General features: G+C 50.4%; 1 protein-coding gene across 1 annotated transcript in view; it reads right to left on the reverse strand.

Moving 5' to 3' along the window:
• The window catches only part of LOC133342035 (myelin protein P0-like), a 37,806-nt gene extending 11,452 nt beyond the window's left edge, over positions 1-26,354 (reverse strand). Inside the window, exons 1-3 of the mRNA XM_061550919.1 lie at positions 26,063-26,354; positions 3,203-3,298; positions 1,547-1,716 (exon numbers count right to left, since the gene is read on the reverse strand). Coding sequence (XP_061406903.1) covers positions 1,547-1,716; positions 3,203-3,296 — 264 coding nt within the window. The 5' untranslated portion in view covers positions 3,297-3,298; positions 26,063-26,354. The remainder of the gene's footprint in view (positions 1-1,546; positions 1,717-3,202; positions 3,299-26,062) is intronic.
• Positions 26,355-26,786: the final 432 nt, after the last annotated feature.

The raw sequence follows: 26,786 nt of genomic DNA on the forward strand, positions 1-26,786 counted from the left end.
TCGGTCGAGAAGAGGAGGGAGAAAGAGGAGGAATCATTCTATGGTTCTTTCGGTAAAGTCACGTATAAAGATAAAATAATAAATTAAATAATAGCATACTACGACGTTTCGATTGCAACACAAGCAATCATCATCAGGTATAACAGAAATAGCAACAAAAATCTAACCAGGAAACTATAGACAGACATATAAGCAGACAGATATCACCAAGATACACAGAGAGAGAACACGTATCGATACGTGTATCTTTATGATATCTGTCTGCTTGTATGTCTGTCTATAGTTTTCTGGTTAGATTTTTGTTGCTATTTCTTTTATACCTGATGATGATTGCTTGTGTTGCAATCGAAACGTCGTAGTATGCTTTTATTTATTTTTTATTTTTATCTTTATACGTGACTTTACCGAAAAAACCAAAGAATAATTCCTGCAGTCACGAAAGCTCCAAAATTAAGATTAGAGGAGGAATCATCGCACCGCTGCACGATCCGACCGTGCCCATCCAGTGCTCGCCGAGCTTCATTGGCTTCCAAGTTGCCGAACGAACACGTTCCAAGGTCGCGCTCATTACACACGAAGTGCTTGCCACAGATGAACCACAGCACCTTGCTGATTTCGTCAAGGAGCATAAAGCATCACGCGAACTCCGGTCATCCGCACAGCAGCGGCTTTTGGCGAGCCGTCGAACAAAGACGGTCACTGCCTAGCGCGCTTTCAGATGTGCTTCTGCGGCCGTCTGGAACGCTCTTCCTTGTGATATTAGGAAGCCACTGGAGCCATGCACTTTTAAATCTATATTAAAACGAATTCCTTTACAACTCCTTTTTTGTGTTACCTCCAATTAGCACGGTTAGCTACGTACGACGAGAAAAGAAGTTGAACACTCGTATGATCATTCGAGTAGAACATTACACGACTATGGATAGGCGCTCCCAGTGCTCTATCGATACACGGCATGCCCACCTATCACTACGATAACCTCCACTCAGAGCCAGCACAACAGCGTTACGGAGGATACCAAGTTAAACCTACAAACTCGTTTTTTATGTGACCAGGTAAGGCCCACTGAGCTATACACCTCTCTCTCGGAAGCGATCTGGCCACAAATGATAGCCCAACAAAGTGGCTCATCACGTGGTAATTTATAGCAGCCAAATACTCGAAGCGCATGCCCATTCTAAACGTGGAGGGGAAAAAACGGAGGGCCTAGAGAGAAAAATCCACGCGACCACGGGGAGAGAGAGACACGCAAACTCAAAATATACAGCAGCAGGCGTCAGAATCGGGATCGTACCCACGACCTCCTGTATACCAGGCGAGGGAGTTAACATCTCCTAGCCACCGTGATGATGAGAGAGACACTGCAAACTCAAAATATACAGCAGGCGTCAAGGGTCGGGATAGAACCCACGACCTCCTGCACACCAGGCGAGAGAGTTAACATCTCCTAACCACCGCGGCGTCCAGCCTGCAGATGAGGTCACGTGCTTTGTCAGTGGGTGTACAGCTGGGGGGGCCGGGGGGGGGGGGTCCGGCCGGGCCGTACCGCGCGCTGTCTCAGCGTGGAGTTGAGGCCGTAGAACCAGTGCACGTTGATGACCGCGGCCTTCATGCGGTAGCAGGACATGATGCGGCACTTGAGGGTCACGTTCGTCCCGTTGAGCACCGTCAACTTGTTCTCCTTGATCTCCACCTCGATGCACGCCATCGGCACGGCTGCAGGCAACAAAGACAACGATGCCCCCCCCCCATCCCCGTGCACCTCGTTATAGACTGCTGGGGAAAGTGCCGATCGCGACCCACAACGAGGACTTGTGCGGCCGTGAATGCAACCAGATTCGTGTGCGCACACACACACATAGATCCCCCATATAGCCTTAACAGACTCTAGGGGCAAGTGCTGTTAGCGAGCACCTATGAAGGTCGGCACGGCACACGAGGGGATGGGTGGCCAACACCACGCCCGGCCGCCTTTGTCTCCCTAGTGACGATGTTTACACATCGCACCAGGTACTCATTTGAGGTTGAGTCGACCTAGGGGAGGCCCGGGATCGGTTCAGATAATCGTCACTGGTGTTGACCGTGAGCATGAATCGAACCTGGGTCGCCAGGTTCATAGCGCAGTGCGCTACCCACTCCACTAACGCTCCCCACACACAGACACACATTAATACATACAGACCCACACACACCAACACACACGTGTGTACACGCATGCACACATGAGCACCGCTGTCAGCCGTGGCGGCTGGGGATTTAACTCAGCTCGCTGGTTTCAACACGTGCGGACCGATGCGCTACTGCTCCACCACCGCGCAATGATTATCTTTGGTTGCAAAAAATATACGTGCGCGGCAGCGGCGTACACGAGTGTGCGTTCAGTGCACCCTCAAATGGAAACGCCCGCGTTGATAATGCATTTCTCGTGAACTATAAATGTGCCGTCGCACTCGCTGGGCTGCCGCTCCCTCAAGCAGCAACGTGCAGCGCTATTGAAGATGTAGCAGGCGACATGTGCTTAGTGACACGAGCAGGGTCGTCGTATGAACTTGGGGGAAGAGAGACGATGGGGATGGGTGAAGCAGAAAAAGAAGGCACGTGGCTTGAAATGCGGCAATGGTGGTGGTGGTTGAACGCGGCGTGCGGGATGAGACGTGTACGAAATCGCGTGCGAGAGAACCGATGATTCAGAATGTGGGCAAGCTGTATGCAAACGCTGTGGTGATGCTCCTATCGATGTTCCTTTCGGGCTGACGGAGTGAGGAGCATGGACAAAACAAGAAGAAAATGCGACCAAAAGATACACGGGCAAAGAGTAAAAATTCTACCGAAAAAAAACTCAAGTTCTTCCTATCTATGTGTGTACGTTGAACTTCTTTCACACCGTACGTAGCCAACCGTGCAAATCGGAGGTGGGCGGGAAGGACAACAAACCAGAACACAAAAATCAGTTCTCAAACAAACAAACAACAATGCCCCTTCTTCATGGTGGTTCAAATTCATAGATATATTCATGGCAATGTGAACCACGGTATGAGCGATAGAAGAGCGATAAGCTAGAGGCGCCTTGGCCGCCACCGAGCGAGCGACCGGAGTGAATCGGTGAAGAGTGTTCGATCGTCGGCCTGGCAGCCTCGACATTGAATTCCCCGCCAGTGTGGTGGGCGGTGAGCGAGGCGGGTGTTCGTGTGCGCGTCCTCACCCAGCGCTAGGCACAGCACCACCATCACCACAGGTGTCAGCCACGCGGGCCAGCGGTTGGACACGCTCACCGCTGCTTCACTCCCGCTCGCCATACCTGGGGGGGGGGGGGGCAAGGGGCGGGAGGGGGTCAGAGATCACGCAAGCAGGGCAGAGGTCGTATAAGGCTTGACCCGCTGTTATTCCACGTATTCTTATTTTGTTTTGTTTGGCAGGGTGTTTAGGAAGTTGAGGTTGGCGGGCCAGCGGAGGGCTACAGGTGTGACGCTGTGAATATCTCAGAAGCTGCCAGTGATTGAGCAAAGTGTGACATCATTGGACGATGCGTTCCACGGATTTCGCTTTGATAGCCACCGTCACAATGTGGGCCACTTCACTGAGCCCTACTGACAGGGCCCTACTCAGCCAGCGCTAATCAGCTGCGAGGTGGCCATAAGATGACAAGACAGCAAATCCATCTAAAATATTTCATCGGTCGCAGCTTCCAAAGACACAAAAACCCAACACATTTGTCAATAACACTGTGATAATAGGTTTTTTTCCCCTTTTTCTGGCAACAAAACAGGTGTTAAGATATTAAAACACCAAACTGAAACCTTTTTTCAAGGAATCTTGCCTGCATTAACCACAATGCTTGTGGTCAGAATGCAAACAAAAAACATACTCTGATAATAAATGCATTGGCCTTGAAACTGATTGGTCCACACCAGAGACAGCTTTCTTTTGAGCCTCGTCTCAAACGGTGTTAGACCAGCGGACGCCAAAAGACACTGTGCTTAAAGGGATATATATATAACAGCCACCGTTTCTAACAATGGTCCTTTTTAAATCCTTTATATTAAGTTCGCTTGCTTGTGTGCTTGCGTGCTTGCTTGCTTACGACCGTGCAAATCTTTCGGTCGTTTTTTAACCCACTTCCCGTGATCCAATCAAACTGACATTTTCCACACATACTCGTTGTGCGTGACAATTAGTTTTCGTGAAAAAAATATTTCCAAAATTTTACACTGTTTAGGGAAAATGTTTTAAATATTTAATTAGCAATTGCTTAATTCTGGCAGACAATCATCTGACCCATAGGTGGCAGCCATCTCAAGCCAGAGGACGAGAGGACTCTAGCCGCCACGCATATAAAGGATTTAGAGTGAATAACTTTGTTTTTACGGGTTAATTTTTTCATAGCCCATTGCCCAAAAACGTCACCTACGATGTGTCGTTTCCCTTGTAGGGCAGTGCAATCGGTGAATGCGCCGAGCTTTTGTTACACGCGTGCCTTGCGCACCGCGACCAACGCGTCGGCATCGCCAAACAACTGTCGGAGAAACACAGCGGCAGTAAAAAAAACGCACCGCTCGAATCAACCGCGCAAAACGCACCTCCGATTAGCACGGTCGACTACGTGCGGCGCGGAAGATTTTCGATGTGCGAACGGTGCACGCAACGCCCATTGAAACGCCGTTCACTAGCGGCGCACCTCAAGCCGGCCCCAGGAGCAGGCGTAGCTTGGGGCGTTTTGTTTTGGAACATTTCGCCGCGGCAAACGGAATGAAAGCGGTTGTCACCTGTGAGAGGCCGTCGATCCACGTCGCCATGGCAGCGGCAGCCTGGGACCGGCCATCATCAGGGGGACGGTGGCCAGGATGTACGCTCGAGTAAGTGCACCTATTTATATATATTTTATATGTGTAAGTGTGTGTGTGTGGGGGGAGCGGTAGCGTAGTGGTTAGCGCGCCGACGAATATCTGAACCGGTCCTGGGGCTACTCATTTGAGGTAGAAGTCCTGGGACTCGGCCTCAAATGTGTAAACTTCCCCACTCGGGAGACAAAGGCAACCTGGCGCAATTCTGGCCAACCACCTATTTGTGTGCTATGCCGGCCTTCATATGTGTTCGCTAACAGCACTTGCCCCGATTAGTCTGTTAAGGCTACACGGGGGGATCTTTGTCTTGTGTATGACGTGTATTTGGGTGTGTGTCATTTGTTGGTATTATTATTTGTACGTATGTTGATTGGGTTTCCTCGCTGTGTTTTCCAGTCGCGTCCCTCTTGTGTGCCCCCGACGGATTGTTCCACCTCTTTACCTTCCAGAATGTTTCCATCGTTCGTCGCCATTGTTTGCTATGACGACGAAGTCACTTGGCAGGTATGAGATGGCCAATGGCAGCTCCCTGTTTATCCCCATCACTTTTGTTTCTCCAAATGCAATCCTCCGAATGGACTCCAATTGTGCAATCGGTGTCATGCCATGAGACAAAGGGCCCCTTGCGCCAGAAAAGCAGATTTGGAAGAGTTTTTTTTTAAAATATATATTTAAATGATATTCTTTCCACAGTAAAAAATGTACAGTAAAGAATTAAATAACACAGTAACACCAACAGGAAAACTAAAAGTGTTATTGTTTGGGAAAAATGGAAGGAACCAGAAAGAGGAAGACCTCGCACAGAACGGCTTTACGACGACAACAACGTCGACATGAGAAGAGATCGGTGCCACTACTTGAGCATATTGGCACAAGACAGAGGGGAAAGTGGAAACAAATGACAAAATGTGCAGTGGACGCCTCCTCTACCCATGGAGCGTGATGATCATGATGATGATAGCATCTTGGGGGCCGCACTCTCCCTACACACTCTGCCCGGAGATTGTTTTGTCACGTGACAATGGAACCAACATTTTTTTAATTCGTAGAGCTGGAATTCACTCAAATCAAATGCAAGGGGGAGGGGGGTGGGTGCTTTTTATTGTCGTCATAATTGTTGGCCGTGCAAAGGTCATCGCCCCACTCGAGAACGCGGTGCGTTCGTGGGTGCCTGCCTGGCTTCTAACGCAGGACCACAGCGGTGCCAGGTCAGCCCTCTGATCTCTGAGTCACCCAGCTGTCTCCACCAGCAGTTCTCAATGACACGCGCCAACAACAACAACAACACACACCATCACCTAGGGGATTATCTCCGTCCCAACATGCATGACAAAGATTTGTTTTCTGTCATCCTTATATTCTATATCCAGGAACATGACGATAGCAAGCACGCATTGAGAACAGCAGGGCACACGAGGGAAATTACGTGGCCAGCCACGATCTCAACCACCTTTGTATCTCCGGTTCTGATATTTATACACCGCACCAATTTCCTCGAGGATACTGTTTACACACTCAAGGCGGATACTGGACTCGTATATCAGTCTCAGTCAGCCGAGCAGAGAGTTCCCGAGAATAGTTCCGGCACTGATGTTAGCCGTGGACGGCGATTGAACTCGGGTCACCAGGATTGCATTGCAATTGCACGCACGCAAGCGACAAAGGTCCCCTGTATAGCCTTTACAAAGCTGAGCGAATACCTATTTTACTGGTAGGAACCACCTGGTTCCACCAGCCCACAGGGGATTATTGTGTCCGTCCGTCCGTCGTGAATTCAAAAATGGGAGGGGTGGGGCTGGGTTGAGAGGGGAGGGTGGGGAGGGGCTTGGTGGGGAGGAGAGGGGAGGGGCTGGGTGGGGAGGAGAGGGTGGAGAGGGGCTGGGTGGGGAGGGTGGGGCTGGGTGGGGGGTGGGAGGGGTGGGGCTGGGTGGGGAGGGGCTGGTCACCCCGTGGTGCCCTTATAAAACTCAACGTTTAACCTACTCACGCCGGCTTGTGCCCACCCTCACAGTCGGGCATATTTGCGGAATACACCACGCCGCCGTTGACCCTGGCCATTGACTGAGCAACCCAACGTTCATACCAGCTCCCTCCGCTAGAATGTGTTTCACAGACGTCTACTGCACATCTTGTAAAAAAAGAAGCGTTATAGCTCATCGGATTCCACCCCCCTCCCCCCAGTAAAAATACAGATTCTGATTAATATTATTTGGGTCTTTCGGTAAAGTCACGTAGATAGGTAAACATTTTTTAATTATAAAATTATTATTTTAACCTATTTACGTGACTTTACCGAAAGACCCAAAGAATATGAATTCCTGCAGTCACGAAAGCTCTAAGTCAAGATTTTGATTAAGCCTGGCACGGCACAAGGCACGCGAAGGGGTGGTGTGGCCAGCACGATTGCCCTGCCACCCATCTTTACCCCATTGCCTCCCTCGTACAAGAGCAGCCTTGTGCAAAGACAAAGATGTCCCGTGTAGCATTAACCAGACTGTTGAGGCAAGTGCTGTTAGCGAGTAACACCTATGATGGCCGACACGTCACATGAGGCAGTGTCGGATTATGCTAGTAGCAAAAGTAGCTACATATGTAGTAGCTACAACATATGTAGTAGCTACAACATATGTAGTAGCTACATATGTAGTAGCTACATATTACATATGTAGCTACTAAATATGCTACGGGCCCCGCACTTTCAAGGGCCCCGCGCTAAATGCTTTCACGTTATCAATTCCGGTTCAGTGATTCTGCACTTGCTCTATTACTAGAGTACTATACCGCCCTCAACTTTTATGAACGACTGCGATGCTTGGAGGCTAGCGATTTGTCGTATTATCTGGTTGTATAGAAAATACAAAAATACAATTACTCTACTGTGCAAGTAAAAAAATTGTGTTTTAATATTTACGTGTTTATTTATTTATTTAGGGCCCCTTTATAACATATGCTACAAGCCCCGCACTAGCTTCATCCGGCACCGCACATGAGGGGGGTGGGTGGCCAACACCCCGCCCGGCCGCCTTTGTCTCCCCTAGTGGCAACGTTCACACACCGCATCGGGTACTCAATTGAGGCTGAGTAGACCCAGGGGAGATGCCCAGAACCGGTTCATATAGTCGTCACTGGCGTTGACCGTGGGCGGAAATCGAACCCGGGTCGCCAGAATCGTAGCTCAGCGTGCTCACCGCTACACTACACACACACACGTGGGGACACACACACGTGGGGACACACACACACACAAACATGGACAAACACACACGTGGACAAACACACACGTGGACAAACACACAAACACAAACGTGGACATACACACAAACACACACGTGGACAAACACACACGTGGACAAACACACAAACACAAACGTGGACATACACACAAACACACACGTGGACAAACACACACGTGGACAAACACACACGTGGACAAACACACAAACACAAACGTGGACATACACACAAACACACACGTGGACAAACACACACGTGGACAAACACACAAACACAAACGTGGACATACACACAAACACACACGTGGACAAACACACACGTGGACAAACACACGCAAACGTGGACACACACACAAACACACACGTGGACACACACACACGTGGACAAACACACAAACACACACGTGGACACACACACACGTGGACAAACACACACGTGGACACACACACACGTGGACACACACACAAACATGGACACACACACACACGTGGACCCACACATACACACACGTGGACACACACAGGCATGGACAAACACACACGTGGACAAACACACACACACGTGGACACACACACACACGTGGACAAACACACACACACGTGGACACACACACACGTGGACACACACACACGTGGACAAACACACACGTGGACACACACACACGTGGACACACACACAAACATGGACACACACACACGTGGACCCACACACACACACACGTGGACAAACACACGCAAACGTGGACACACACACACGTGGACACACACACACGTGGACACACACACACACGTCCACAAATTAACCTATGGGTCAGGCACTCATTTCCAGCCTCTGCCACTCTTGGGTGGGCGGGGGGAGGGGAGGGGAGCGGGCGGGGTGGTGGTGGTGGTACAAGGTGGATGAGAGACTCTCATTAAGCAGCAGAAGCTTCTAATTGCCGCAGAGAGAGAGAGAGAGACAACAGAGCCCCTCGGGAACTCCCGTCAGGGTCGGCGCCGCTCGGGACAAACTCATTGAGGACGTCTCGCCGACGTCACTACCCACGATTGGGACGTCATTGGCCCCAGTGGGAGAGACTTTTTTTAATGCAAAGACAAAGGTCCCCCCCCCCATAGCTTTAACAGACTGTTGGGGCAAGTGCTGGAAGTGAGCACATATGAAGGTCTGGCATGGCGCACGAGGGGGTGGGTGGCCAGCACCACGCCCGGCCGCCTTTGTCTCCCCAGGTGGCGATGTTTTAACACACCGCTCCAGGTACTCATTGGAGGCTGAGTCGACGTAGGGAAAGGCCCAGGACCGGTTCTAGATAATCGTCACCGGTGTTGGCCGTGAGCGGGAGTCGAATTCGGGACGCCGGGTTCGTAGCGCAGCGTAGCGCTAACCGCTACCCCACCGCTCCCCTCTTCTTTAATGCACCCACTCACACCTCTCCCGACTCAATAGACCCAGAGTCAGCAACAACAACAGAAACTGAATTCCATGGAGCTATGTGCTCTTAAACCACCCTGTTTTAGACACCAGTAATGGGTAAGTAAATGTTAAATCACGATGTTTTTGTTGTTGTTGCCCGCCTCAGCAGTTGTTTCTTGCTGTGGTTGTCCCCGCTGATCCGCTTGTGTTGCGCCCGAAACGTCGTGATTTTATTTATTTTATTTTCTACCTACGTGACTTTACCGAAAGAACCAAAGAGCATGGATCCCTGCAGTCACGATAACTTCAAATCGAGATTAAGTAAATGTTCCCGTGCCAATCTTGAGACTGTTCATTGTGGGAAACATGGAATTCAAATGTCTATCAGGGCCCCGTGGTGATTCGTACTGTGCAAGTCTACAACTATGATTCACTGAATCTCTCTGGCCTCACGATCTGTTGCAAAGTAGAGGGCAATTGCACGTAACACTGCCTATGTTTAAATCCTTTATATTAAGTTCACTTGCTTGCTTGCTTGTGTGCTTGCGTGCTTGCGTGCTTGCTTGCTTGCGACCGTGCACATCTTTCGGTCGTTTTTTAACCCACTTCCCGTGATCCAATCAAGTTGACATTTTGCACACAGACTCGTTGTGCGTGACAATTAATTTTCGTGAAATTTTTTTTCCAAAATTTTACACTTCTTAGGGAAAAAAAATATTTAATTACCAATTGCTTAATGGTGGCAGAATCATCTGACCCATAGGTGGCAGCCATCTCAAGCCAGAGGACGAGAGGACTCTAGCCGCCACGCATATAAAGGATTTATAGTGAAAAACTTTGTTTTTACGGGTTATACTTATTTTTACCTTCAGGGCAGTGTCGTGCTCATGCACCGCTGACAACGCGACATCCCACCAAAAACAACAACTTCTGTTTGCACACAGAGAGGTGAGTAAAATTAGAAGAAAAAAATGGTCCTCGCGTTCCTATTTCTGATGCCACGCTTGGCCACATCCATCAACGTGACATGCTCAATCCACTGCTGGACGGAGGCCTCCCCAAATCCGCCGCCACCCTTCACGATCGTTCGACGTAACAACTCCCGACCAGCGGCTGCGCACGAACCGATTTCACCACTCCATCTCCTGTTGGGGAAGTCTGCGTTCCTTGGAAGATTAAAACAAAACAACAGCGTAGGGCGACGCACGCTTCTTCTCGTGAGCACACTGCAGGGACGTAACGGAGGAGGGTGCTGAATTTTCTGGAGGTCAGAGTTATGTCTGAGATTAATTTCCCACACGGTTTGGGAATTTGTGATTTATTGCAGGTTTAAGAAAAGGGACTCCGCTACGTAACCAGAGCTGAGCCCAATATAGACTCCCGTGCGACAAGGAGAACATTGGGCCTTGCCTTTTCGACGAAATTTGCTGCGCATCTGTGATCGCTTCGGGAATGACCGGATGGTAAAAGCAGTGAGCGTTAGTTATCCGATACAAAAATGCGATCTTGTTAATAATAACCATCACGCATTTGTTAGGCACAACTACATGTGAACAACTTGTCATTTTATTGCACGCGATGATATTTATTTATTTTTGTAAGACGTTTTAAATTGTGACTTTTTGACTTTAGAAAAGTGAGAATGTCTACGAATGAGCCTTGCGAAATGGTTTTGTGTTTTATTACCACCGTAAGACGGTGACATGGGTGCGCTAATAGGCATTGGCTATATCATCCACGATATATCCGCCGTTCGATGAATGTCGCAATTTCTCAGAACCTTTTGACGCAACCATCCACCCAGTACCAGCCCTGGAACTGATTCCATCGCCGTGTTCACAGTTGACGTTCTGCCTGGGCGTGCTCCCGCCTTTGACCGCCACTCCATAGTTAGTCTTGACCATCGGGCCGTAAAGCGTGCGCATGATCGCTTACAGATGAACCATCGAGAAGGTACAGTTGCGTCTGTGTTCCACATCAAACAAAGACGGTGGTCACCGCATCGCACGGCGCTTTCAGATGCGCTCCACAGCCGTCTGGAACGCTCTTCCTTCCGATATTCGGAAGCCGCTGGAGCTATGCACCTTTAAATAATCTCGATTGAAAACTCATTTATTCAGAACTGCTTTTTGTGTTTAGTTTGTTGTCCTTCCCCCGCAACTCCGATTAGCACGGTTGCCCTACGTACGGAGCGAAAGAAGTTCAACGTACATACACGAGGATTAATTAACGCTCAGGCGAGGGCATGTATAATTCTCATTTTCAATCACAAAGTCCTTGGTACGCGGAACCCAATCATTGTAAAGCCGATTGAAGCCTCGTTGCGCTCGCCTTACCAATCAGCTTCACACAGCCACGCTGCACACGCGCGCGTGTTCGCGTGTGTGTCTGATCATCGCATGCTACATGCCGTATATATATCTGGCAGAGCATAGTGGGGCGTACAGTCTAGTATTGATATGGGAGCGCAGAAGTACAATATATAATCATGGATGTTGCTACACTGCCCTCTGTTGTTCTCCGTCACGTGGCCCCGCTGCAGCCTATAACGCTGTGGTCACCCATCCAAGCACTATCCGGGCCCAACAATCCATGCTGAGCTTTCCAAACCTGACAAGACTGGGTTTGTGCATTCCGGGTGATGTGCATCATGCACAGAAATGAACTGACTAATCGCTGGATGGCACAGCAGGTTTGCCAAGTGGCTGTCTTAGCAGAAAATTGACATTCGGTCTTCGGGGTCATTAAAAACGAAACATTTATGTATTTTTTATTATTATTTTACAAGGTAAGGCACACTGAGCTGTATAGATATTTTCAGAAGCGACCCGGCTTTCACAATTGATAGCTCAACGAGGTTACTGATCACGTGGAAATTTCATAGCAGCCAATTTATAGGACCCGGAGAAAAATCCACGCAACCACGGGGAGAGAGACACGCAAACTCCAAATATAGAGCAGCAGGCGTTAGGGTCGGCATCGAACCCACGAATTCCTGTATACCGGGCGAGGTAGTTAACATCTCGCAGCCACCGGACGGATGGACGGAGACGTATAAACATGTTCTGGCTACTCCACTCAGCGATGCCTCCGACCGTTCAGAGCCCCCGTTCGTCAACGTAGCCTCAAACATCCATCGGAAACGCAACCCGAGTGCCGTAACTGCAGCGGGGCTCGCGCTTATTTTAAATCGAGATCTTTCCGTCCGCGCGATTAGCACGGTCGACTACGTGCGGTGCGTCAAGAAGTCCAACGTAAGCTGAGAGGGGAGAGGTAGGAGAGTGCGTGGAGGGGAGTAGAGTGAGATGAGAGGGGAGAGGTAGGAGAGTGCGTGGAGGGGAGTAGAGTGAGATGAGAGGGGAGAGGTAGGGGAGTACGTGGAGGGGAGTAGAGTGAGATGAGAGGGGAGAGGTAGGAGAGTGCGTGGAGGGGAGTAGAGTGAGATGAGAGGGGAGAGGTAGGAGAGTGCGTGGAGGGGAGTAGAGTGAGATGAGAGGGGAGAGGCAGGAGAGTGGGAGGGGAGTAGAGTGAGATGAGAGGGGAGAAGTAGGGGAGTGCGTGGAGGGGAGTAGAGTGAGATGAGAGGGGAGAGGCAGGAGAGTGGGAGGGGAGTAGAGTGAGATGAGAGGGGAGAAGTAGGAGAGTGCGTGGAGGGGAGTAGAGTGAGATGAGAGGGGAGAGGCAGGAGAGTGGGAGGGGAGTAGAGTGAGATGAGAGGGGAGAAGTAGGGGAGTGCGTGGAGGGGAGTAGAGTGAGATGAGAGGGGAGAGGCAGGAGAGTGGGAGGGGAGTAGAGTGAGATGAGAGGGGAGAAGTAGGGGAGTGCGTGGAGGGGAGTAGAGTGAGATGAGAGGGGAGAGGCAGGAGAGTGGGAGGGGAGTGGAGTGAGATGAGAGGGGAGAAGTAGGGGAGTGCGTGGAGGGGAGTAGAGTGAGATGAGAGGGGAGAGGTAGGGGAGTACGTGGAGGGGAGTAGAGTGAGATGAGAGGGGAGAGGCAGGATATTGTTTGGAGGGGAGTGGAGTGAGATGAGAGTGGAGAGTTAGGGGAGTACGTGGAGGGAGTAGAGTTAGATGAGAGTGGAGAGGTAGGAGAGCGCGTGGAGGGGAGTAGAGTGAGATACGAGGGGAGATGCAGACGACAGCGAGTCCATAAAGCATCTTTAAGAAAGTGAGCGCCGTCCTGTATTACAATTCATCTGGGATTGGATTTGGCGGGGTAGTGGAGACATTTGGAGCATTGGAACGATGTGGCCTCATTTTTGGGTGTGCGTGAGAAGTCTATCATCGGGAGCATGCTGATAATCTAGGATGTGGAACCGAGTCACGGACACTGCACGGATCTGAAGCGTGCGTACAAAAGCATCGATGGCCCATTTCGTTTGAAACCGTTCTTGATCCGTGGCCCTGATTGAAGCGCCCATTCAAGGGGGGGGGCATCAGAAACAAGACTGGGCCCAATGAAAGAGGCTTGTGACTGCTCCCTCCGCGATGAAGTCCTCTCTTGTATTCACCCACACACGCTCGCGCGCGCACGCACTTTAGACACTTTAGACTGCAAATAAAAACACTGAAAAATCCATACAGGAGGGTGTATAATGTGTTCAGCCTCGGTTCAAACAATGAAAGTTTTTTTTTATATATCGGTTCAAAAACCCGAAATTCGACACTGAACCAGGACAAAACGTGGACAAAGCTTTTGGGGGTGTGGATCACGTTTACTTCGGGAGCTGTGAGCGAATATCCACGATATTCAACGACATCCTCCACCGCCACATTCGCCGTTCTTCATCGCGGCTTGGATGCGACGTCGATGAATTTCCCATCGACAAAAGTGACGACGCAATGAAGTGACGTGTGGATTCTATACTAAGCTCTCGGTGATTCGTCTTCTTGGTTCTTTCGGTAAAGTCACGTAGAAGGGAAGTAATCAAATAATTAAAATAAAACACAATAAAATAATTCTCACGACGTTTCGGCCACAACGCAAGCAGCCGTCCTTAGGTGATGTTATGTTTTATTTTTATTATTTTATTACTTCCCTTCTACGTGACTTTACCGAAAGAACCAAGAAGATGAATCCCTGTAGTCACGAAAGCTTGAAATCGGAAATCTCGGTGATTGTTTTTTTCTTCCTCGTGCACGGCGGCTCCGAGATGACGACCGGGGTCCGGCGCGACGCCTCTGCCGTGGGTCACCTCGACAAGGCGGCTCGCCGCAAAGCTACGGGCATCGATGGCCGTGCATGGGGAGAAATAAATAAATAAATAATGACTTGTGCGCTGGGAACGAACGTCAGCGCCACGTTGCGGCAATGGAACGCACACAGACGTCGGTGCACCACGTGCAACCAATGCCTCACTGACACAAAGACAAAGGTCGCCCGGGTAGCCTCAACAGACTGCAGGATCAAGTGCTGTTAGCGAGCAGCACCTATGAAGGCCGGAACGACACACGGAGGAGGTTGGGTGGCCAGCATCGCGCCCGACCGCCTTTGTCTCCCCCAGTGGCGATGTTTACACACCGCACCGGGTTACTAATTTGAGGCCGAGTCGACCTAGGGGAGGCCCACGACCGGTTCAGATAATCGTCACTGATGTTAGCCGTGAGCGGGAATCGAACTGGGGCCGCCAGGTTTGGTAGCGTAGCGCAGCGTTAACCGCTGCGCCACAGCTCCCCGTTCACTGACACATTCACACACGCGCGATTAAACAACGTGAAACAAAGGCCTGTGACTAAACCCGCGTCGACTAAGATGCGTGGACACGTCTCCCCCCCCCCCCTCCATTGTGGCCTCAACTAATTTGGAGAGTGCGTGGTGGTGGGGGGGGGGGGTCCACGGGAATCAGTGGTGTTGATGTGAAGGGGACGTAACGAAACGCGTTGTGAGAACCACCGGATTAATATTCTCTTCCGCTGCTTGTGCATTGGCACCGTGTTTATTGGAGTAAATGTGATCGTCCGACATGTAATTGTGCGGGGTAACACACTCGCAGGGAGTCACTTGTGAAGCAGATGTCAAAAAGGAAGTTTAACCGTGGTGGTGGTGGTGGTCATCATAATAATGCATCGAGCAGAACGGCTCTCCGTTTAGATCAGCGGTCGGGAACCTATGGCTCGCGAGCCATATAAATAATAAAAAAATAAAAATAAAATCAGTTTGGAACTGATTTTAAAATACTTGTGATATTGCTTAATAATACTGTGTCATTTTAAAGTAAACAGAAATTCGTTTTGAAGATAAAATTTCTCGGGTCACGGGTCCCGTGACCAAAAGTCGCATTAAAAGTAAGACATATTTAATTTATTATACGTTAAAAATATTATAAGGCTCTCAATGAAATATATTTAGAAATATTTGGCTTCTATGGCTCTCCCAGTCAAAAAGGTTCCCGACCCCTGGTTTAGAGAGTGAAAGCATGACAGGGTGTCCGAGGATGGCTTGAAAGTCAAGACGACAACATCGTCCTTGGCCACAATCGACACGCAGCATGTGATGGCCATCGGCTCAAAAGTGCTGGAAGTGAGGCTGCTGTATGCACGTGCATGTTGAACTTTATTCGCACCGTACGTAGCCAACCGTGCTAATCGGAGTTGCGGTTGAAAGACACCAGCAGAGAGTTTGTCTGTATGCAGTACTCGTATCATCATTTTAAGACGCATCAGAAGAGTAGAGCTAACGGTGCCCTGGTTGCTGATTTGTCTAAACGATCTTTTTTTTTAATCATGGATCGTACATCAGTTGTTCTCGGAAACATCCTGACAGATGGGTTTTCTCTTTAGCTACGGACACAATCGCGAAAACAATTTGATTTGTACAGCATCCACATGCGATCGCATCTCTCAAGGTATCGTACGGTAACAGTTGGGCATTTTTATTTTCTTGAGAGCGGCAGTCAGTTAGAGGCAAGTGACAAACGGATGGACGGAAGCCTGGAGCTGAGCAGAGGCAGGGAGTGGACAGCACGGGCGGATGTGGGCAAGGGAGTTCCAGACTCTGAGGTGGGAGAATAGGCGACCGCCCACTGTCTGAAGGTTGACTAGGCCATGGACAGAAAGTCGTGGTTACCGGAGTGGAGAGTGCGCGCAGGGGAGTAGAGTGAGATGAGAGGGGAGAGGTAGGAGAGTGCGTGGAGGGGAGTAGTGGGAGATGAGAGGGGAGAGGTAGGAGAGTGCGTGGAGGGGAGTAGTGGGAGATGAGAGGGGAGAGGTAGGAGAGTGTGTGGAGGGGAGTAGTGGGAGATGAGAGGGGAGAGGTAGGAGAGTGTGTGGAGGGGAGTAGTGGGAGATGAGAGGGGAGAGGCAGGAGAGTGCGTGGAGGGGAGTAGTGGGAGATGAGAGGGGAGAGGTAGGAGAGTGTGTGGAGGGGAGTAGTGGGAGATGCGAGGTAGGAGAGTGTGTGGAGGGGAGTAGAGTGAGATGGGAGGGGAGGGTTAGGAGAGTGCGTGGAGGGGAGTAGAGTGAGATGAGAGGGGAGAGGCAGGAGAGTGCGTGGAGAAGAGTAGAGTGAGATGAGAGGGGAGAGGTAGGAGAGTGCGTGGAGGGGAGTGGAGTGAGATGAGAGGGGAGAAGCAGAAGAGTGGGTGGAGGGGAGTAGAGTGAGATGAGAGGGGAGAGGCAGGAGAGTGCGTGGAGGGAGTAGACTGAGATGAGAGGGGAGAGGCAGGAGAGTGTGCGGAGGGGAGTAGAGTGAGATGAGAGGGGAGAGGCAGGAGAGTGCGTGGAGGGGAGTAGAGTAAGATAAGAGGGGAGATGCAGACGACAGCGAGTCCATGAAGCATCTTTAAGAAAGTGAGCGCCGTCTTGTATTGCAATTCATCTGGGATTGGATTTGGCGGGGTAGTGGAGACATTTGGAGCATTGGAACGATGTGGCCTCATTTTTGGGTGTGTGTGAGAAGTCTATCATCGGGAGCATGCTGGATAATCTAGGATGTGGAACCGAGCCACGGACACTGCACGGATCTGAAGTCCAAGCAGTTACTTGTGAGCACATCACGTGGCTCACCCCGAGACCTGTGAGGGATGAAGTTGAACGGAGGAGCGATGCCTTTAGCCTCCAGAGGCAGTGCATGACGCGCCTACCTACAATCCCCTGTGTGTGTGTCTGTGCCACGACTCTAAGCGTCAGCACTAGCTGTGCCAAACGGAAACTCGGGGTTAATGGATGGCCGGTTCCAAGGACAAAGGGACGTTAACAATCACCATTTATGTGTATCGCCCGGGCGAATGACCAGCATGAATAATACACGGACACAAAGAGGGAATATATGATTAGTAGGGCACGTGTGTGCCGCATTAGCGTAAATGTGATCATAATTATGACCACGGATACGCTCCCCCCGTGCTATTGCGGCATGAGAGGTCACGCCTCGGTATGATGACGCTGAGGGTTTTACACGGGGCACAATCTGTGTTACAGGGGAACTCCTCTTATCCGCCACAGCGATATGGGGAAACTCATATCGCAAATCTTATTATCTGCCGGGGTTTCCCGCGATGTTACTCGACTGGACATCTGTGAAATAGAGCTTTGTAGATCATCGGATTCCTCCACTATAACTAAATATTCTGATTCTGATTCATCCGCGGGCTGAAACATTTGCGGATAATCGGCAGGAATTGGTCCGCGGATAATGGGAGATTTCGCCGACCCTAGCAGCTGCCGGGGATAACGAGAGTCGTTGGTGACAGGGCCTCGGACACGCGAACAATTCTGCCGTACGCGCACGAAAGAGATTTCTCACGGACGCGTGTTGCACGTGCCACGCACACGTGTAGCGCAAGCACATTGTCCTCAGTCGCGCACAATCAAGCGCATCACACAACTGGTGGCGGAAGGAGGTCACGAATGCAGGAGGAGACAGCCCATCCAAAGGCCTCGAATACAGCCGCCCATTCAAAAGCCTCGCTGGCTCCCTGTCCGTGCCCGTACTGATCTCACGATTTTCTTTGCCGGTATTCGAAGCCTTTGTATGGGCTGTCTTCTCCTCCTCCTCCTACATTCGTGACCTCCTTCCGCCACGAATGTTCCATCAAGATGGTGAAGATGTTCGGGCTGGGCGTTGCTCGAGGTCCCACGGTCTCCAGGCTTCACACTTTAGTGGTGGCTACGGCGCCTAAGCTCGGTAACTCCTTGCCCCCGTCGAGGTCACCACCTCCGAGGCACTCACACATCTTCAAATCTCGACTAAAAATCTCTCAGTTTAAATTGGCGTTCTCTCTCTCTTTTAAGTTATTTTAAATGAATAAAAACGTCTTCCCCACCTTTCTTCCTTACTTGCTTATTGTTAGACAATGTTTTCCGCCTTCGCCATGCACAGCACCCTGAGAACGACTGTTAAAGGGCGCTTTAGACATTTAAATAATAATAATTATTATTATCAATCCACGCATATTCATTGGCAGAGCAGCAACACAGCCGGGATGGGGCACATTGAACGCAACGGAGCACGCGTGCATTTTTTTTGTTTTTCGTAGGTAATATCAACCCATTCGCGTGTTGTGATAACGGCAGCGGTGTACGGCAGCGATGTTTCAAATAAAATGAAATCATCCCTGTACGAGAAAACGTCGTCGTCGTCGTCGTCTTTCCACGTTGTCACATCACATTGAAGGGCATCGCTGTACGCGCGTGAACCGTGATGATGCAGACCGGGCCGTGCACTGCGTGGACACATCGAGATACGCACACGTCCAGACAACACTCTCATTATAACTTAATTTGGAGCTTTCGTGACTGCAGGAATTATTCTTTGGTTCTTTCGGTAAGGTCACGTATAAAGATAAAATAATAAATTAAATTAAATACTAGCATACGACGTTTCGATTGCAACACAAGCAATCATCATCAGGTATAAATTAAATAGAAACACAAATCTAGTCTACTTAGAAATGTAATGTAACACAACAGAGAGTCGGATAACATAACAGTCCAACACCCTACCTGGTTGATTACGTTCTTCCTGAGAATGCTAAATTTGAGAGAGAGATAAAACACAGAACCAGAGACATATAGACAGACATATAAGCAGACAGATATCACAGAGATACATAACCAAAGAACACTCTCATCATAGCAAAGACAAAGATCCTCCGTTACAGCCTTTAAACGGACTGTTGGAGCAAGTGCTGTGAGTGGGTTAGCACCTATGAAGGACGGCACGGCACACGAGGGGGTGGGGGGTTTGGAGGCCACACTACGCCCGGCCGCCTTTGTCTCCCCCGCACCAGGTACTCATTTGAGGCTGAGTCGACCTGGGGGAGACCCAGGACCGGTTCAGACAATCGTCACTGGTGTTACCCATGAGCGGGAGTCGAACCCGGACCCCGGGTTCATGGCGCAGCGCGCTTCCCGCTACACGACCGCTCCCCAAAGACAAAGCTCCCCCGTATAGCCTCAACAGACTGCTGGGGCAAGTGCTGTTAGCGAGCACCTATCCCCACGCACGCGCACGTGCACGCACGCGCACGTGTGTGTACAGTGCTATAAGAGATTGCGTGGACTGCTCAGCCCTCACTCGATGAAATACCGCACTGACAAAAAAATGGGCACTGATCTGCCCTGCGGTGTTCTCGCGTGCACTGCGCTCCGGCGATGACGGTGATGTCCTGCAGTCAAGCAGCGCAAAAGGTGTGACCACCACGAGTATCGAGTGGAAGTCCTCGGTACTAGGTGGGGGTGGATGGGAGGGCGTCACGTGTGTCTAGCCAGGAGACGCTGCTGTGAACATTATAGTCCAACAACACAAAGACAAAGATGCCACCGTATAACCTTCACCAGGCTGCTGGGGCAAGTGCTGTCAGCGAGTAGCACCTATGAAGATCGGCACGGCACACGAGGGGGTGGGTGGCCAACACCACGCCCGACCGCCTTTGTCTCCCTCGTAGCGGTGGTTACACACCGCACCATGTACTCATTTTAGGTTAAGTCGACCTAGGGAAGGCCCGATAATCCTCACTGGGTGTTGGTGGTCGTGAGCGGGAATCGAACTCAGGTGGCCGGGTTCGTAGCGCAGCGCGCTAACCGCTGCACCACCGCTCCCCAAACCTGTCAGTCCACACGCAACGACACATGACATGTGTAAGTATACACTGTGTATACATGAGTACTGTGTATATATATTCTTCCATGTGCAGGAGTGAGATGGATTATGGCACGGGGAGGCCTTCCTCTAGCAGTGCATTGGCTATGGCTGTGGATTTATGTTACTCATGCGCTGTGCAATGTTAGTATAAGTAGATATACAGAGTGTATTGTGTAAGCATAAAGGTACAGCCCCGACATGCATCGCTTGTACCACTGCTGGCAGAAGGGCCTCCCACTAGAGGGGAGCTCTCGAGAGCCCCACTAGGAGGCTACATTGGCCTACTCTTCCACACTGCTCAGACGTATTGGAAGAACAAAGGGATGAGTCACACTTCACGCGACCACACGTTACCTGACAATCGACTGCTCTGAGCTGTACACAATTATTCGGTGGACAAGCGCGGTGGGGGGAGGGGGGGGTTTAAGAAACTTGCCACTATTGTTTAAACTGCCGCGCCCGAAGATCGAACCGAATCGGTGACTCCGAGATTGCAAGTGCAATGCTCTCACCATGACACCGCAGCAGCACCCCCTGAAGTGCAGTGGACAAACTGCACACCAGGAGGCAATGACACTGCGGTACATATGAATTGTCATTAACTCATGACGATGTGGGTTAACGGTGGCTTGGAGATGTTAACTGCCTCGCCTGGTATACAGGAGGTCGTGGGTTCGATACCGACCCTGACGCCTGCTGCTGTATATTGGGCGTTTGTGTGTCTCTCTCTTTCTCATCATCACGGTGGCTAGGAGATGTTAACTCCCTCGCCTGGTATACAGGAGGTCGTGGGTTCGATGCCGACGCTGATTCCTGCTGTATGTTTGGCATTTGTGTGTTTCTCTCTCTCATCATCATCACGGTGGCTAGGAGATGTTAACTACCTCGCCTGGTATACAGGAGGTCGTGGGTTCGATACCGACCCTGACGCCTGCTGTATATTTGGCGTTTGTGTATCTCTCTCTTTCTCATCATCACGGTGGCTAGGAGATGTTAACTCCCTCGCCTGGTATACAGGAGGTCGTGGGTTTGATACCGACGCTGATTCCTGCTGTATATTTGGCGTTTGTGGTAAAATAAAATAAAAAGAGTTTAGTTGAATGTGCGTTATATACATTGGCAGGAAGGTGGCAGTTTGGAATCCCCTGCACCCTGCCATGCTGCAGGGCACTTTCACACAAGCATGGCATGCGTCGTAAAGTGGTCGCACTAAATATGTCTGCACGTGAATTTACGTAATCAACAAAAGTCAAAACGTAGATCCACTTCGTGAAAGTCTCTTGTCCCAGGGGTTTCCTGTCAAGTGGCTCAGCGGTAGATTGGTGATCGGCCCACAATCCGTGAAGGTCGTGAGTTCCAATCCAGGTTCTGGCGATTGACCCAGCCCATCATCCCTCTCGGGGGGAGGTCGGTAAATAAGTACCACTCTGTGGGGAAGTCAAAAGCAGTCGATTCACTGCACAGCAGGAATGGCGAATTTCCACTGCTGGCTCAAGGCTATAAACGGGAGACGGGGGGAGACTTCTTGAATGCTAATTTGAGTAGGACATCAATTTGCCTTTTGAGTGGGAGGCAATGAGGAGACGTAAACAATAACACATCCTCCTTCGTGGACTTGTTGGGGGGAGGGGGGTAAGAAGCCCCTATATTGAGATTGGAGGGTCTATCCGTCAACGAACTAGAAAAAAAGGGAAATTAACAAATAACACTTTCTAACACAATTTTTGTTCCTGGGTAGTAAGTGTTATTTTTTACTTGCTTATGCCTCAAAAGTATAGAAAATTGCTATTCTTCCCTACAAACTTTGCTTTTGTGACTTTACGTGAATGAAAGGCACAAATGCACAAGTGTTCTCATTGCAAATAGGTACATTTCAAAAGATCACTGTCCTGGTCACAAAAGCAAAGTTTGTGGGGAATAATAGCCATTTTTCTGTACTTTTGAGGCATGCGCAATTAGGAATTACACTGTGTAACGAAACTATTTTTAGATTTAAAGCTTTCGTGACTGCAGGGATTCATCTTCTTGGTTCTTTCGGTAAAGTCACGTAGAAAGGAAATAATAAAATAATAGAAATAAAACATAATAAAATACAATTCTCACGACGTTTCGGCCACAACGCAAGCAGCCGTCCTCAGGTGAAGAACAGGTCTGTCGGAAAGACAGCGTCTGAATGAGCACCACCAAGCTTGGCAGCGTATATTTAAGCTGGATTAGAGGGGGAAGGGCGCCTTGACAAAGGAATTTACATATCAAGATGAATTTAGCATATTTATGGAAATGTATATTTATGGAAATACCAAGAAGATGAAACTATTTTTTTCGTTTCGTTACACAGTGCAATTAACGTGAATGGTATCTTGAAAGTGGATGTGGGTGGGTGGCTGCGGGGTCAGAGTCGGCATCGTTGAGATCCAGGACTCAAAACTGCTCGTGATTAAACGGCGTTCTGCCAATGCAGGGAGCTGATGGTTCAGCAGCTTCTCTCAGATCCTGCTTTGGAATCCGGTCATTGATAGTTCCGGTCCAGTTACCAACGACCGCACACCAGAGGTCGCAATCGGGTACCCGATACCCGTACCCTACCCGATACCCGGCTACCCGTACCCGGCCGGGTATTGGGTAGGGTACGGGTACCGGTTTGCGACCCTGGTGCGGCCGGGTACGGGTACGGGTAAGGAATCAAAACCCGTTTGCGACCTCTGCCGCACACACACATAAAAACAAACAGACTATCATATTAAACGTCTTTTTTTTCTTCACTTAACTATCGTTTTCGCTTAATTTGACAAAATTATACTTCTTTGAGATAAAAAAAGAGGAAGGTTGATTGGCAAAGGACCTTCAAGGGTATTTTTTTTTAACTCGGGTGTGGACGAAGGGGCCGATTGGCAGTGATTTCGGAAATAGTTCTGTGACCTCATCTTCCGGACATGTTCTCTGGCACAGGGTGATGCACTGCTCTCTCTCTCTCTCTCACACGCTCTCTCTCTATCTCTCTGAGAATTCTGAGCGGAAATGTCTTCAGCTCACCACGAGACGCCAAAGGGACAATTTCAATAGAATCGGGGGAAAGGGGACAGAGCATCAGGACGATTTCGCGGCGAATGAGTTTGCACATTTTTCAAGCAACAACGTCAAACTGCCCATTGCAACTAAGTGGCAGCGGCTAATGATGCATGCATCGTGACGTTGCTGACTCAGCGATGTAACTATGAGGAACATTGCATAATTTAGCACGTAGACGCTCTGTGGGGAAGATACGCACTTACGTAAGTACTGCAGAACGTTTGTAAGATGGAAAATATTTGGTGATGTGATGATGATCAATAATGGCCATTATGATATGAGTATGTGATTTCAATGATTACAGTATCATGATGATGATGATGCTGACGATGATAACAACATGAATGACGATATTGGTGATTGTGATGTTGTTGGTGGTGGTGATAATGATGATGATCATATCGATGATGATGATACGATGTGTACATGTTGACCTCACTTCACCACGCTGGCCATGGCGGGTTGATCCAGGCGGGAGAGAATAAATATGGGAATCATAGAAGTACATTACAACAATGGTCTGTGCTCCTGCTTCTGCTGCCGCATAGAAATCGAGTAAGTCGTTCAATGTGCAACACGACGGACTGACAATCGTGAGATAAATTCGGAACACCACTGATGATACCGGCATTCCATTGGGCTATTATGCCCAACACTGCAACTGCTTTAAGCACTCAGCTATGCAGTACTGCAATACACTGCAGACACGCGCGCGCACACACACACACACTTTGGAGTCTGCGAGCACACACACACACGCTGACATCGTCTCATACCGACACTGCTGTAATTTTACGCGCAATGCAAATGTAAGAGTGCATTTGAAAACACGACGACACAAAAGCATCCTTCATCTCGTCTTATAAATAGACCGTAAGGGGGGGTGGGGGGGGCGCCAAGCGCTGCTAACTGTGTACCTATTAAAGGCAGAACATTTCACACGTACAGACACACACACTCACACACGCACGTACAGACACACACACGCACACGCACGTACAGACACACACACACTCACACGCACGTACAGACACACACACTCACACACGCACGTACAGACACACACACTCACACACGCACGTACAGACACACACACTCACACGCACGTACAGACACACACACACTCACACGCACGTACAGACACACACACACTCACACACGCACGTACAGACACACACACACTCACACGCACGTACAGACACACACACACTCACACGCACGCGCACGTACAGACACACACACTCACGCACGCGCACGTACAGACACACACACTCACACGCACGCACATGTACAGACACACACACACTCACACGTACAGACACACACACGCACACGCACGTACAGACACACACACACACGCGCACGTACACACACACACACTCACACGCACGCGCACGTACAGACACACACACTCACACGTACAAACACACACTCACACACACACGCGCGCACGTACACAGACACACACGCGCACACGTACAGACACACACGCACACGCGCACGTAGAGACAAACACACACTCACGCACGCGCACGTACAGACACACACACACTCACACGTACAGACACACACTCACACGTACAAACACACACACACTCACACACGCACAGACACACACTCGCACGCACGCGCACACTGACACTCTGCGCTTGTTTGCAGCGGCATGCTGCAGTGGCGACTCACGCCACAGTCCCGCCACGCGAGGCAGTCGGGCTGCTGCAGTAACGGAGAGGCACGAGAATCAGCGCCACCACTCATTGGCACCGTCGCAGAAGTCACTGAGAGCCGGCCACGAACATCTCCACCCGAGTCAGTCGTTCGACGGACCCGAGTCAGTCGTTCGAGACGATTGTTGCGAGAGTCATCGAGTCCCTAAACGTACAGCTCTCGTTCGAGTCGTGGTTACGAAAAACGCATGGTCGCTGGGAGCTCACAGTCACGAGAGAAAGAAAAAAAACACAAGAGCCGGTCGTCAATCAATGCACGGCGAGAGAGTCGTTCGGTCGTTCGGCCGGTCGTTTGAATCGGTCATTAAAACGCCCCCGCCACGAAAGTCGCGTCCCCTCGAGTCGTAGTCACGGGGTCCTCTGGCATCGCTGGGCACCGCTGCCACGGGGTGGCTGGCAAAACAGTCACGACATTGACCGCTGTCACGGAAACTCCGAGAGGTCAACGGGGAACGGTGGCACGGTCACGCGACCCCGGGACGCTGGGCCAGGGTGGCGTCAAAAAAATAAAAAAAAGAGAAATTTCACAAAACATTTTTCACAAACAAAACAACCCAAAAAAAATCCCAGCAGGTCACGGACGAAACACTCTGCCGGTCGCGGGATGGAACACCGCAAAGAGTCACGAGTCGGCGTTTGTCCACACGTTTGTCCACACGTTTGTCCACACGGCCGCCGCTGGAACGGACCCGTCTCACCTGGGGCAGGAGCCGACGGCGGCCGTGGCGGGGAGACGCGAAGCGGGGACGCAGGGAGCCCCGTGTGAGCTCGAGAGCAAGCCGCCCTTGCTGCTGCTGCTGCTGCCGGCTGCTGCTACTGCCTGAGACCGCTGCTGCTGCTGCTGTTGCCGAGGCTGCTACTGCTGCTGCTGTTGACGCCCCTGACCTTGGAAGTCGACGTCTCTCCTCCCCGTCTCCAGCCTCGGCGCGTTGCGCACCCGGGGGGGGGGGGGGGCAGCAGCAGCAGCAGCCCCTGAATGGATGAGAGAGATGTGGAAACAAAAAAAAATCCTTTGGGGGGGTGAGTGGGGCTGTAGGGGGTGAGAGATGGAGTGTGGGGAGGTGAGAGAGGAGAAGGAGGAGTGCGGGGTGAGTGAGTGAGAGAGACGCATTGGGAGAGGGAGGAGAGAGGGGGAGGTGAATTGTGTAACGTCACTGGAACTGTGTTTGCTTCGACTGGTGAACGAATTAAGAATTTGCAGATGCTGCGAGATGAGCCTTTTGATGGCACGTCTCTGTGTGTGCGAGTCGGCGTGGCTGTGTGTGTGAGTGACTCTGTGTGTGTGAGTAAGTCTGCGTGGCTGTGTGTGTGTGTGAGTCTGTGTGGCTGTGTGTGTGTAAGTCAGTGTGGCTGTGTGTGTGTGAGTCTGTGTGTGTGTGAGTCTGCGTGGCTGTGTGTGTGTGAGTGAGTCTGTATGTGTGT

The sequence above is a fragment of the Lethenteron reissneri genome, chromosome 13 (assembly GCF_015708825.2).
Source record: "Lethenteron reissneri isolate LAM-NWPU_2019-01 chromosome 13, ASM1570882v1, whole genome shotgun sequence".
Classification (NCBI taxonomy): Eukaryota; Metazoa; Chordata; class Hyperoartia; order Petromyzontiformes; family Petromyzontidae; genus Lethenteron; species Lethenteron reissneri.